Consider the following 15,186-nt stretch of genomic DNA (forward strand, 5'->3'; position numbering starts at 1 on the left):
GTCCTCTTTAGATCCAATAATTTTGTTGAGTCATTTGATTTAAATAGATATTATTTTTATATGATTTACAAAAATAAATATACTAATATATAATTTTAAATTATATATAATAAATAATCCAAAATATTAAAATAAATAAATAATTCTACATAATTTGAGAATCAAACAAAATCAAATAATAGATAAGAGAAATCAAACAAAATGGGAATGCCCATGGTGACCCAAAAAACAACCATCGAGAGCATTTGGGTAGGCCATTACAGGGATAATCGTGCTAGAGCCCTTAGCTGGAAGCCCGCCGGCGAAATAAAGATCTCCAAGAAAAGATTAGCCGTTGAGAGAATGATAACGGGAAAAAAAATTCAAATAATGTTGATAGAGACCCCCACAAAAAAGCATCTGAAATTAGGATAAAATAAACAGTTCAGTTTCATTCGGTTACAGACATTCATTCTTTCTCTCATTCTCCCTCTCTGTCGATGTTCTGTTCTGTGTTTGTCTCTCTGTCAATGTTCTATTTTGTGATTGTCTCTTTTCAATGTTCTTTTTCTTTCTCTCTGTTTTGTTCAATTTTCATGTGCTTGGTTCGTTTTGTTTTTTCATTTGTCTTTTGTACAGCGTGCACGCTGGTCTGTTTGTCTTTTTTTTTGGTGTTACATTTTTGTGGCAGAGCAGAGGAAAGACCGAGGAGAGGAAGACGCATAGCGACTGAGGGCAAAATCTTCTTCCGGGTAATTATTGTTTGTTGGCGCCATAAAGTTTGTCAGGAATTTTCATTGTGGATTAAAATTATTTAGTCTCAGTAGTTTTCATCCTCTTAATAGCAACTTCCTCATCCTGTTGTTACTCACCTTTTCTCACTACTCACACCATGTTCATCCTTAATTTCGTTATATGTAGAATCTGAGATTTTCCTAGTTACAGGCCAAAGCTCCTTTGAAGGAACAATATCAGTTGACGATGGTCGACCTTTTGGTTTGCTAGAAAATGAATCTACTCCTCATTATTATGGTATGTAAGGAAACCCAACACATATTCGTTTCCTTCGTCCTTACTACATTTTCACCCTCCATCTGAATGCATTCAATCTCAATCCTATCAGGTGGAGGAAATGGTGAAACAACCTCCATTACCAGAGTAATACAGATCACCTGTAATTGGTCTTTCCACAGGTCCATTTTGTGCATTTAGAGATCATGTCACACCATGGAACCACATTTCTTCGAGGAATTCTGTCAAACAGTTCACACGCAGTGTCTATGGTTCAACATTCCTTTTGAGGAATTCTGTGAAACAGTTCACACGCTAAGCAGAGGGTTCCACATTCCTTTGCATACAGATCTGCCGGAGCATTTCCAACTATACTATCTGACAGAATAATATTCACTTAAAACAATTAAATAATTTTTATACAGCCTTAGTATATTTACCCTTAGTATTATTATCCTTGAAGTTTTTGTTGTTGCTTGCATTATGACGACAGTGGTGGACATGTTTGATTTTGGAGATAATTTAATGCTTTAATGTAATTAATACATTTTCACCTAATACCCATTTGTTATTTTTGACCCTTTGGAATATAGATTTGTAGATAAAACACTTCAGGTTTGGATGGCTATTTTTCTCTTAATCTTTCAGTTACTACACTGTGTTTTGATTTCTTGGGAATTTTGGTTTATTTTCGCTCAGATCCTTTTGGCTCAAGAGTAAAGGACTGATGAAGTGAGTTCCAATGCAGGCATGAGATGCAGGGCCTGCCAAGAGTTCATATAACCGATGAAGAGATGGGAAGTTTCTTATGACCTGCTTCCTAGATCAAAAGTAGCTGCTCTAGAAGGAAAACATATTTTCAAAACAGCTAACCCAGTGTTTGAATTCTCTGTGTTCTCAGGAAATGAGTTGATCTTCACCTGCATAGCTAATCCATTTGGATTTTCTATCAAGCACAGATCCTATGGAGAGGTTCTGTTCAACTCCTCGTATGGCAGCTTGGTTTTCATTATCTGGTAATCAGCACAAGCAGCTTCCCACATCAGCTTCACTGTTACTTCTGTATGAATTGATTAATAATAGGAAGGATGATTTGGCTGGGTGAGCAGATATGACATTGTTGAGATATTCTGTTTCATTTAAGTTCTACATTTGAATTATGAAAATTCAATGTGTATATTTTGATATATGAAAATAAAATGATTATAGATTCCCCATGTTCCATGCTTTGTTGTCCATGAAAGTATTTTGTAGGTTGAAAACATGAATGACAAAATATTGTTCCAAAAGTCATTACTTAAAATTATTCTGTGATTAAAGAACATTTATTTGATATAATGAAATTAGAAAGCCTAAATGTGTATTATAATATATATTTTAACTAAATGTCAGTTATGGAATTCTATTGATGAAAAACTATGGCATGGATGTTTTTTTAGACTTGGCATACAAGCTTATTTGGGTTCGCTGGATTTCTACTTCGCACATGGGACATACAGGTGCAATGCCCTATTGGGCTTCTGGTATGTCCATAGATGCCCTGCTCCGCAGTTTTTTAGTGTAGCATTGTATTGTTTATTGACTTTCAAATATTGTACAGAGCCTGCAAATCATATACACTAGTAAGGTCAAAGTATTAGCTCACTGAGCTCTATTGGTTATGTAATTTACGAGTAGTAAAATTTGTTTACCATTGGAATTCAGTAATTTTGGTTCGGGTTTTAATTTTTTTTCAAAACATATTTTCAAAACAGCTAAAACATATTGTACAGAGCCTGCAAATCATATACACTAGTAAGGTCAAAGTATTAGCTCACTGAGCTCTATTGGTTATGTAATTTACGAGTAGTAAAATTTGTTTACCATTGGAATTCAGTAATTTTGGTTCGGGTTTTAATTTTTTTTCAAAACATATTTTCAAAACAGCTAACCCAGTGTTTGAATTCTCTGTGTTCTCAGGAAATGAGTTGATCTTCACCTGCATAGCTAATCCATTTGGATTTTCTATCAAGCACAGATCCTATAGAGAGGTTCTGTTCAACTCGTCGTATGGCAGCTTGGTTTTCATTATCTGGTAATCAGCACAAGCAGCTTCCCACATCAGCTTCACTGTTACTTCTGTATGAATTGATTAATAATAGGAAGGATGATTTTGGCTGGGTGAGCAGATATGACATTGTTGAGATATTCTGTTTCATTTAAGTTCTACATTTGAATTATGAAAATTCAATGTGTATATTTTGATATATGAAAATAAAATGATTGTAGATTCCCCATGTTCCATGCTTTGTTGTCCATGAAAGTATTTTGTAGGTTGAAAACATGAATGACAAAATATTGTTCCAAAAGTCATTACTTAAAATTATTCTATGATTAAAGAACATTTATTTGATATAATGAAATTAGAAAGCCTAAATGCGTATTATAATATATATTTTAACTAAATGTCAGTTATGGAATTCTATTGATGAAAAACTATGGCATGGATGTTTTTTTAGACTTGGCATACAAGCTTATTGGGGTTCGCTGGATTTCTACTTCGCACATGGGACATACAGGTGCAATGCCCTATTGGGCTTCTGGTATGTCCATAGATGCCCTGCTCCGCAGTATTTTAGTGTAGCATTGTATTGGTTATTGACTTTCAAATATTGTACAGAGCCTGCAAATCATATACACTAGTAAGGTCAAAGTATTAGCTCACTGAGCTCTATTGGTTATGTAATTTACGAGTAGTAAAATTTGCTTACCATTGGAATTCAGTAATTTTGGTTCGGGTTTTAATTTTTTTTTGGATTCCTTGTTTTGGGAGCACTGGTAGGTTTGTTGGATTTACTCAATTTCTTTAATATTTCAAATGGGATACAGGGATATGATTTTCCTTGGGATTCAGATTAGTAGGTTTCATAGAATAGAAAATTAAATCCCAATTTCTAGTATTGAGATGTCTGGAAAGTTTTGAAAATATATTAGGTGGTTATCATTGTTTTATTTTGAAAAAAACTGCCAGGATTATTGAAGTTTGACATTAATGATTAAAACAAGGTGGGCTTATTTTGCTGTGCATTTCATGAGAATTTTAATATTCACACCTAAAACATTGAGTTGTCTAGCTTGAGAGTTATCATCCAGTGAATTAGAGTCATTTCGCATCACTGCACTGGGGAGTGTGAGATTGATTTGTCTAATTTCACTGGTGTCTATGTTGATTGATATCATTTAGATCATATCTTAGTTAATATAAATATAGATCATAGCATAGGTTTGGAGACCATCGTGCACCGAATCTATTTAAATTTTTTTATGTGAAACAGTTTGGTTGTCTTAGCCATGAACCAAAAGTCAAATCTTAGGGAAATTGAGTGTGATATCAAGTTGAATTCTTTGTAACACTGTCCTTTGTGTGTGAAACCTTTTTGGAAACCTGTTTGGGGTTGTCTTTACCTTATCATCTTGAAGTCTGTAGTGTCCTACCCTGTTCTGCACTAAATTTTTTGCACTTTCAAACTAATTAGCTGATGCTCATTTCGTCAAATAATTTGCATGCTATCTTGAATGTATTGTTTTAGTTTGCAAGTGCAAGGAAATGTTCTGAGATATACTCAGAGTTCTTTTAACAAGAATGTAAATAATGATTGAACAGCAAATAACATGGCAACTTGAAAGGGACTAGATTCTTTATTAATCAAAGTGATATGCAATAGCAAAAAATATTATTTGCTGACCTCCCCAGCAGATTCCAAATGCTCAGAATTACATTTAGTAATCGGGTAATGAAGTTGCAGCAGTACATATATACACAGCAGTAATTCTTGACGCACAAAGTCAGAATTATACAATTCTTGTTCACTTACCTGTCCAAGATTGTGCAGAAATCAGAATGTGCTGCTTCTCAACATACACAATATGCACCTTTATCCTTGACAAGAGCAGCAAGGCGACAAGAGACCATGTGCAGGTCTGCCACAGGCTATCAATCTCTGATTACAAGGCTGCAACTGCTCAGAAAGATTATAATAGGAAAAGAACTAAAATAATTAAGTCAAAATTTTATATCCAGACATAGAATCGACAACATTTCATCAAAGTCATGTTGCATCATAACATGGGGGAATGCCACAAACATCGGGCAATGCGAGACTGTTCGATTTGTCTAATTTCTTTGGTGTCAATTAGATGATATTTTAGTTAATATAAATATAGATCATAGCATATTATTGGAGTAAAGAAAAATGGTGACTACGATAGTGGCTTAATCCACGATTGTGCACCAAATCTATATTAAAAGATTTTATTTTAAATATTTTGCTTGTTTTATCTATTCACCAAAAGTCAAATTAACATTCAATAATATATTAATAGTCAATATAAGCCAAAATAAATTAAAACATTGATTTAAACCATTAATATGCCCCATGATAATTTCTTGCAAATTAATCACCCCTTTATCACCTCACCCAACCAGATCACAAAAGAACATCAACAAAATAAGTCTGATTCAACTTTTAGAAGATATAGAAATTGGAAGGTTTTGAATAGTAAATAGTCATTTGAAACATGCACTCTTGGGTTCATGAAATTGGAAGTTTTTGAATAGTAAATAGTAAAGTATTTTGAATGTTTTGGACCAAATCTTATCAGGGCAATGATTTATAGAGTTGGGAGGTTCATGGGAGGTACTAAGGGATCCTAAATGATATAAGGAGAAAGGTTGTTCACTTTAGTTCTATCTAACCATGAAATGCTATCAAGAAAGTCATCATTGTTAGAAAAAATAGGGGAAGGGATAATCTTGCAAGCCTCTCTAAGGATAGTGAATGTCCTCCAATGAGTTGGAGGTAACTTATATGTGTAACTTAACTCATGCCATGATTTAAGGTGATTATTGAAAATAATGTCTTTGAAGCATCTTACACCTTTTAAGTGCCAAGCTTTGTGCAAGGGGTTTCTCTTTACTTATAATGTCTTTGAAGCATCTTACACCTTTTAAGTGCCAGGCTTTGTGCAAGGGGTTTCTCTTTACTTCAAGGTTCCACCATATGGACCTCTCAAGAATTAAAACACCCAAATTAGTACATATGAAATCTCCACATTTTCCAAATGCTTTTGAGGACATTAGATCCTAATAAGCACTTTCCAAGATTCTTGTCTAGTTAGGTCCTTACAAATTCACTTGCTAACAAGAACAATGCCATGAGCAGTATAAATTGTAGGAAGACAAGATTTTTTTGACAAATTTGAAGCCTACTAGCTAAAGTGAGGAATTGATTATTCTATTCACAAGGTTTCTTTTCAATCTTGGTCTTAATCCATTCCCACATCTCCTTTAAGTAGTGATTAGTAGAGAATGGAATACAAAGGTATCTAACAATTAGGTTAACCCCCATTGGAATTCAAATTTTTTCAACTAATCAAGAGGATCACTATTCTAGCTTAGCATATTAGTCTTGGCTTTATATATTCTAGCTCTAGAAGCTTCACTTAAAGATTTAAGTTTATTTATTGATGAGGTAGTTTAGACAGGTTGCAAGTGGGCCCCTGTGTAATAGGCCCATCTAGAGGTAATGGGTTAGAAAGGGATCCATTGACATCACCCCCAATTCAATCTGGCCCTAACTCCTAAACCTACTATTTTCCTTTCTTAAAGGCGCCTTTCAATTTATAATCAAATTGAAGAATTTTTTCTAGTTTCAGCCTTGTAGATTATTTTCACTTTTTCTCGAATTTAGAGCTCTCCTTTTTTTAATAATTTGAAAGATAGTTTGGTGTAATGCACCCATAGAAAGTTTGTCCAAGGGACAGTAGATCCTTTTGAAGCCTTGTTGACTTTTGCACCATGTAAACCAAATGTGGTGGTTATCTTTGTTACAATATTCAAGGGGATGAAGGTTATCTTATTCTTCATTTTTGACTAGAAGAATTTCTCATTCCCCTTCCATTCCATCTTATTACCTCCTACCTTGTCTTCTTGACTTTCTACCATATTAAAGTTTCCTCCAATGATCCAAGGAATGTCTAAATACCACACATCCATTTCCAAAGATCAATTCTCTCAAGTGATCATTCGGGGAATATATGAAACAAAGACCAAATTTCCTTTGTTCTTTCTCTATGATGACCCAAAGTGCTCTATTACATTCAGAAATCCCAAATTTAACAACAAAGGGAGACCAAGTATCCCTCTGCCTTTTTCATGATTAGTACATAATTGGTGGCATCCTCCTAAATGAACCTCAAGTTAGTTTTCAAAGTAAAGTTGATTGCTTTCACATCTTGCAAAAACTTCATCATTGTTATGCATTTGGCACCTTTAATCAAGGTGTGCAATTTCACACTCTCCTAGTAGCACTCATTTTAGTATTTCTCATCCCTCTATGCATTATAATATTTAATTCAATATTATGAGTTTGATTTCATTTTACATTCAATCCTTTTTCCAATAGAATTGAGGTTGAATCTATTGGGTTCATTCTCCTTTTAATGTAATGTGTGTGTGAAATAGGTCTATTTCTTAGTTTACATAGCTAAACTTGTGAATCCCTATTTTCTTCCATTACATTTTGGTGAACCTGACATATCTTATACTATTTTCTATTTTTCATTTTGGTTGGGTGGTATGCATTCAATGGATTTGTATTTGCAAACATATCTTATACTCTTTTTTCTATATTTCATTTGGGTTGGGTGGTATGCATTCAATGGATTTGTATTTGCAAACATATCTTATACTCTTTTCTATTTTTCATTTGGGTTGGGTGGTATGCATTCAATGGATTTGTATTTGCAAACATATCTCCTATGCAGTTAAATAATACTTAAAAAATGTTTCAAGCATATTTCTTAGTCACTTTCTAAAAGGTTTTGAAAGATGTCCTATGATTTACATTTTCTTTCTTAAAAGTTTTGAAAGATGTTTTAAAACATATGACCTAGGGAGTTCTTTGCAACTTGTGACACATGATTTTGTAGATGTTTCATGTTAGTCCCTCTCCCCAATATCTTCTCCACAAAATGACAAAATGATGACATTTTGGTGCTTATTAACATTTATATCCACTATCTCCCTCTTAAGGAGGAAGATTTGAAGGATGATGTTGATCCTTCTAAAAATTCCTTCCCTCATGAAGATAACTTGGTGCAAGAGAATGATATCATACCTACTTCTAGTGGTGCATTACCTTCCATTCAACTTAGTAACTTCCCTTCTAAAAATGAAGATACCTTGGAGCAAGATGATGAAATCATTAGTACTTTCCTTGTTGACTCTAGAGATGAATCCTTGGAGAATAAAGAGCTTAATCAAGTCAATACTATTCATGTTTTTAGTTATGAGAAGCCTAAATTTCTTCAACATGCTAGTCAACCTCAACACCAACCTATGATTAATGCTAACAAACCAAAAAGACCTCCTTGGCTGTTTCTTAAGAGTTGCAAAATACATATTTGAAACAAGTAATATGGAAAGGCAACTAGCACAAAAGTATGGTCTGAGTGCCTCACACAAATAACACTAGAAACAAGAAGCAAGATCCCAATGTTCTTCTCACTTCTTTTCCTTCCCCCCTCATCTTAAGCAAAAGGTTGACAAGGAACCTAATCTTGTTGAGAAACTCCATGATATCTTAGCTAAGATTTCCCTTTGGGATTTGATTCAAACTTCACCTTCATATCATAAGTTGATCCATGAAACCTTACAAAAAGTGGTTCCCATCATTATCACACTTGCATTCATGAACACAAGATAAGATAAGATAAGATAAACTGGATTATTCTTCTATTTAACTCGATTCTTCTATTTGATAATGTTGCTAGAGAGTCACTTGATATAGTCATTACCTATCAAAGTAGGACTTGATCCTAATCCTTATGAGGTTCTGTGGTATTGTTGACGTGGCTAAAATCGTGGAACTACGACTTCATTCGGCCAACACAAAATAGAATGCTAAGTATCCTATCCTCTCTTGAGATAAGGAAATCCCTAATGGTGTTTCAATTTGATCAATGGGGATGACCTCAAGGTTTCGGTTGTCAGGTCTTGACTGCAGGATAGCTCAACGGTTCAGGATGCCTAAGGACAAGGATGATAATAGTTGATGCAACGGGGAGACAGATTTCAATAAACCAGTTCTTGTTTTGCTAGAGACACCCTCACAACTAGACAAGAAGGGTGCAAGCTCGACCTCAAGGTTTCGGTTGTCAGGTCTTGACTGCAGGATAGCTCAACGGTTCAGGAAGCCTAAGGACAAGGATGATAATAGTTGATGCAACAGGGAGACAGATTTCGATAAACCAGTTCTTGTTTTGCTAGAGACACCCTCACAACTAGACAAGAAGGGTGCAAGCTCCAAGGGATGAAGGATTTTCACACTTGTTTTAGGCAACCAATTTTGGCACAGCCTAAGACGAACACCTGCAATTGAACTAAGCATAGTTTGGGTTCAGACTAACCATGCACAGTGTCTAACTACAAAACTCTAACTATCTAACCCTTTACAATGAGAGGCATCATACCTTTTATAGATTTTACAATATGGATCAGAGGCCAGGATTAACTGCATCCAAGGGCCCTGATCTACCTTCCAAAAGCTGGCAGCTTTAACCCATGCCCATTAAACTCTCACTCATCCATCCAACAACTCCCCTCAACTGCCTACAACTGTTTGGATTCAATTTGGGTCTATTCGGTGGTTGGACATAATTGACTTGTGTCCCCTCTATTTTAAAATATCAGTTGGAATTAAATCTAGTTGTGTATCTTTTTGAGAATGCATAGACTTGCAGCATTCAGAGTGTTCTTTGGTCTTTGGTCTCGGTGGTGGACTTGAAATTGTCGTCCAACGACACGCTTCTCAATGCTTGGTTTCAATCAAAAGCCAGAAAGCTTGGGCTTATCAAAAGTTGGTATCAGAGCTTGTGCTCATATTTTGTAATCCGGGACAGGGATACCCTAAACCCTAAAGCCTAAATTCAGTCACTATTTTTTCGTCTCAATTCTCTTGTCTCCTTCTGAATGCTATTTTGCACATATTTCGGTTGAATGATTTGTTGCTCATCAATTAAGCCATAAAAGCACAAATAGCCATAAAATTCTCTGCCTTTGTGGGTTTTTAGGCAATTTTAGGTAGAAAGCCGTTGTAAGTCCTTTTTTCAACCCAGTTCCTAGAGAAGGACGCCATTATCTGTGTGGACGCCATTTAATCATCTGATCAGCATACCATTAGCTCCCTCTGTACGACATGGCAGGAAGAAGATCTGATGTGGGAAAAGATACGGAAGCCGTTACTGATTTCACGGCATTTCGGGATTCTGAAATCTCACTTGGAGATTACATCGTGCAGCAGGATGTCTCTGCAACCATTCCAGAGGAAGTTGCAGTTGCCAAAGATCCTACGCGTAGATTTACTATACCTGCTTTAAGTTTTACCGATTTATATCCTAATATTAAGAGTAGTTTGTTTAAGAAATATACCTCTAAGCGTATCTGTAAAGTAGCTGAAATTCAAATACCTGTTAAGGGTATGCATACAGAAACTATACAGCTATTAGGAAATGAAGAATTAAAGCCCTTGCATGAAATGGCTAAAAGCAATAAATCTGCTTATCAGTATATGCACATCTCTGCTATCCGCATAGGATTAGAGAAAAAGTATAGAGATAGTTTGCCAGTAGTTGCATTCTTGCCATTAGTAGATAATCGCCATAAGCGCACTAGTGATGCATTACTAGGAGGTGTTATGAAAAGTTTGTCTCATGGATCATGCATGTTTGATTGCTATCCGAACTTTTCAGTTTCGCTTAAAGATCCTCATCTGAACAAAGTTGTCTTTCAAATTTGCAACCGATTACCTTCAGATGGAAAAAGAAGCTATCTCTCATGTTGTTCACTTTCGGGTCTATTATAGACTCTTTAATACAACTATGCCCTTCCTACAAAAACCCCTTGTTAATGGAAAACAAATAGGAACAGGCCATAGTGTTACCTGGAACACAGATAGCCAAGGATCTAAAATCTCAGCCCCTCAAGCCATTCATTGGAAAGATATCAAGCTGCCCAATCAATGGGCATTGGATCTGTTTACTACACGATCTAACCCATATCCAGTTGAAATATCCCATGTAGAAGAAATAGGGGATAAAACTATTCTTCACTTTGGTGTTGACCAGTCAGTCCATGACCCGAAAACGGGTAAGACCACTGCCTCAACCTCCCATGTTTATACAGTCGAGGAACCCAGTTCAAGTTCCTCATCTCAAAGATTTGCAGCTCCGGAAATTAAAAGGGAAGTAATCCCTCTAGATTCCACACCTCAGTGTGATCATATGGGAGCTACTATTTTTCATTACTCAGGCACTGGTAAATGTCCTACTTGCAAAAGTGTTTTCAGTATACCCAGATGCATGCACCCCAAGGTGCAATCTGTTGATAACTTCGGAACAGTCCGATGCTTAAACTGTCAGTTTGAGTTCCGAGGACAAATTGACTCCCATCCAGAACCACAATATGCATATACTTTGGGAGAGAGATCTATTCTAGGAGAATCAGCATGGCCAGTTACTCCTTGTAAACATGCCAACCTAGTAGAAGATCCTTTGGGCCCTGTCAAGTGCCCAAATTGTTTAAAAAACTTCATCTATGTCTTTACTAGCAATATGCTCAGTGTAGTCCATTTTGAAGAACCTGAGCACTTGAAAGGAGAAGATGAGGAAAATGAATTAGTAATTCCGGGGGGTCAATCCTACAAACTCGGAACCCTGCCTAAATTTGCAGACTTTGTCAGATATGACAAGGCAGGACAACATTGGATTCAGGCCTGGCCACAAAAGGTCAACAAAGTTGGCATTGAATCAACAACAAAAACCAGAATGATGAGCTGGACGAATCTCTGCCTTTGGCACTAGTCCCTGGTTAATCTAAGAATTCTCAGAGTTGCTATGGAAGTTCGTGATGAAGTAAGATATCACAAAGCAACCACAATGGAGCAGAAAGAACAGATCCTCACTCAGCTTAAAGAGGATCGACATAATTATGACACCTATCTTAAAAATGAGATAGGAGATTTTAAGAAGGAATTCAGAGCCTTCACTACTCGTGCCGAGAACTGGTGGGGTCATCACCAGACTGAACTCAAAAAGGCACAACTAGCTGCAGAAGAAGCTAAAACAATAGCACAAAAGGTAGCTAAAGCAGCCATAGCCATCCATGATGATGTTAGGTCTATAACACAACTAACAGATAGAAATGCTGTAGGTTTAGATCAACTACATGTAAGAATGGCTAATGTGGAAATTCAAGGGACTGATTCTAACACCCAGATGTAGGAAGTTGTCAATAAAGTCAATAACATACTTCACAGTCCATTTGCAGAAGGCACCTCTGCTTCCACCACTAGAAGGTTTCCACTAGGAGAAACTTCAGCAGAAAGACTAGATCGGGAAGTCCGAAAACAAGTCTTTTTTCAACCTGATCCCAATCAGAAATGGGATTCAAAGCGTGGCCAGTTCATTCCAAAATCAAGCTCAATGGCTAAAACTCAAGGCCAAGGAAGCGGTTCAGCTAACCAACAAGGACCTGATCCGTACCTCACGAATATGAAGAGCCAAGGAACTCTCCTACCATCCTGGACGACCATGGATACCTATGACCCTGTCAAAAACAAAAGTACCATAGAAGCAATGCAGAGCTGGGTTGATAACCAGCAACTCAAGTTCCCTAACACTCCACCAGAAGAGATCGTCGAAATGGCGGTCAACTCCATGACGGGACTTGTTGCCACAGTATGGAAGGGTCTAGATGCACAACTGCAACAAACTCTCATCCAGAACGGTATGCCATCAGTCGGTGGAGAACTTTGTTGATAGTTTGTAGGTAACATTCCGACTCTCGAAGCTAAATTTTTGAAGAAATTCGAGACTCTTGAGTGCTATGAAATAAAATATCTTCATAAATATTTTCAAGCACAATTTGTAAATTTCAATTCTTCTGGTACACAAATGTCTGAAAGACTAGGTACCATTTTTCTTAAAAGTATACATCATGTAGGGGATTTGTATTATAACAAATTTTGTGAGTCCCTCCGTGTACAGAACAAAGCATGGCCCGCTGTGACCATGATAGAAATGTTTGAGTTTATAGATAAACTCAATGCAGATATTCTCCAGGTAGATGAAGATGTCCGTGCTCTCAGAGAAGTACGGCCCATACTCAGAGAAAGTGTCCTAAAGGTCCTGATTCCCAAGAAAGGATTCGGCTGTGACCCTCCTGAAAAACGAATCAGCACCAAGCAACGCACGAGCCTAAAGAAGAAGAGACTTAACGAGAAAAGGACAACCTCTCAAAAATGTGAAGCATGCGCAACAAAGCCTCGCAGAGGATTCTTCAAAAAGCGCAATAGCTTTCCTAAAAAGGTTGGTAAAAGATTTTCCCCAACCTGCTATATCTGTAAAGGACCTCATTATGCCAATAAATGCCCCCAGAAGACATCTAAGAAAGGAATAAAAAAATCCAGTATGGCTCTAGAGATGGGCATAAAAGAAGAAGAAGATAAATTCTTCTATGATACTCCCTCCGACGCAGATGATGAATGTCTTCACTTCCATTCAGAAAGCTCTGAAGAAGAAACTGCATCAGAAGAGGAAGAAGAACTCGAAGACTACCCTTACCCTTCAGATGTAGTCTTCTCAGTTCTCATGGCAAGGGGATCCACTTTGGGTAAAACCAAAGAACAAGAGCTTGAAGAAGCTCAAACTGAAAGACGGGAACTGCTTTTAAAAATTCAAAGTTTCAGCGATGGAATAGTAGTTCAAAAGCAAAGAGAATTGGAGCTTTCAAAGCTCAATAGATTCATCGATGGGCTAGTCGATGAAATCGAAATCAGAGAAGTTCGACGTCAATGACGGATCCAAGAACTTGCTGCTGAAGCAGAGGAAAGGCACGCAAGTCAGGACACAGCTAGGTCCGAGTTTCGATCAACAACTCAAAACTATGTTCCAAACCAGCGCGAATGGCTTCATGCACGAATGCATTAGTTGGAACAAGTTATCGGAGAAGCCAAGATTGAATTAACGTGGCTTCAAGCCGAGGAAAGAGAAGATCAAGTTAGAATAGCCAAACAACAAGAAAGTGCTCTTGAAGATTTCACCTGGACCCTGTATCAAGGACAACCGTCTTCAAGTCACACTCAAGAAGTTCTGAATAAATCTTTTCCTCTCAGCAGAAAGGGAGTTCGCTTTGGTCAAACCATTGACCTAGACTCAGGCATGATAAAAGAAGAAGAGGCCATCTTCGAGCAAATCCAGAACAAAATCTCAGATCAAAAGTTTCAGAGATTCCTTCACAGTGATAGTGATGAAGATGATGAAGAACTATTTAGAGGAAAAAGTTCTCACATGGCCCAAACAATCTATCCAACTGTTTCTTTTTCCGGTATTCAAAAGTATAAGCTTATGACCATGTTAGATACCTGAGCTAATCTTAACTTAGCTAGATGGTAGTGCTTTCCCAAAGGCAATTGGGAACCTAGTAGACAAGGTATTAACTTTGGGGGGAATTTTCGCATGTCACATTGGCAATGCTGGGCCCCTATTCTTTTCCCCAATGGGACAACCCATCAACTTTTTTTTGTTCATACAGAGTTACCAGAACATGATCTGGCTATTGGCGCTGCCAGCATGCGTATATGGGAACCATATACATTTGCAGCAAACGAAGTTGTTCTTAACAACAATTCTTTTAAAAGACTAATAAAGTATGATTGCAGCTCTTCAACCTGCAATTCTGTTCCTGTTCCTGAATCTTATCAGAAACAGAAAAAGAAAGATAGAACAAGCTGGATCGACAAGAAAATTGAAAAAGCCGAATCTGAACTGCAACAGATCTAGCAAGAATTCTCCTAGGAAGTAATGAGTAAAGATCTCAGTAAATTACAGCGAGATCTTTGGTGCTCTCTTCCTCTCAAAAAAGATGAATCAGGTAAAGAATTGGTTCATGTTTTCAAAGCTAATTATTTTCTCATGAACAGGGAAAAACAGAACCAATGTGCAGAAGAAATCAAGAAACTCCTGCAACTTGGCCTCATCCAGGAATCCAAGTCCACATTTTGTTGTCATGCAATGTATGTTCCAAAAATGGATGAAAATGGGAACGACCTCAAGGAGAACCTATTCTTTTCCCCAATGGGACAACCCATCAACTTCTTT

At 36.9% G+C, this 15,186-nt stretch overlaps 1 protein-coding gene across 3 annotated transcripts in view; it reads left to right on the forward strand.

Moving 5' to 3' along the window:
* Positions 1 to 205: 205 nt before the first annotated feature.
* Positions 206 to 15,186, forward strand: part of LOC131040385 (uncharacterized) — an 82,620-nt gene continuing 67,639 nt past the window's right edge. For 2 of the 3 annotated variants that reach the window (XR_009358484.1, XR_009358485.1), the window contains exons 1-5: positions 206 to 731; positions 1,739 to 2,006; positions 2,430 to 2,513; positions 2,950 to 3,064; positions 3,489 to 3,572. Coding sequence is in view for 1 of the 3 variants with exons in the window: in XM_059209094.1 (XP_059065077.1) it covers positions 3,040 to 3,150; positions 3,489 to 3,572 (195 nt within the window). In the remaining 2 variants the exon portion in view is untranslated. Of the gene's footprint in view, positions 732 to 1,738; positions 2,007 to 2,429; positions 2,514 to 2,949; positions 3,151 to 3,488; positions 3,573 to 15,186 lie in introns of all 3 variants that reach the window. The other variant, XM_059209094.1, reaches the window with a different exon arrangement.

The sequence above is a fragment of the Cryptomeria japonica genome, chromosome 7 (genome assembly GCF_030272615.1).
Source record: "Cryptomeria japonica chromosome 7, Sugi_1.0, whole genome shotgun sequence".
Classification (NCBI taxonomy): domain Eukaryota; kingdom Viridiplantae; phylum Streptophyta; class Pinopsida; order Cupressales; family Cupressaceae; genus Cryptomeria; species Cryptomeria japonica.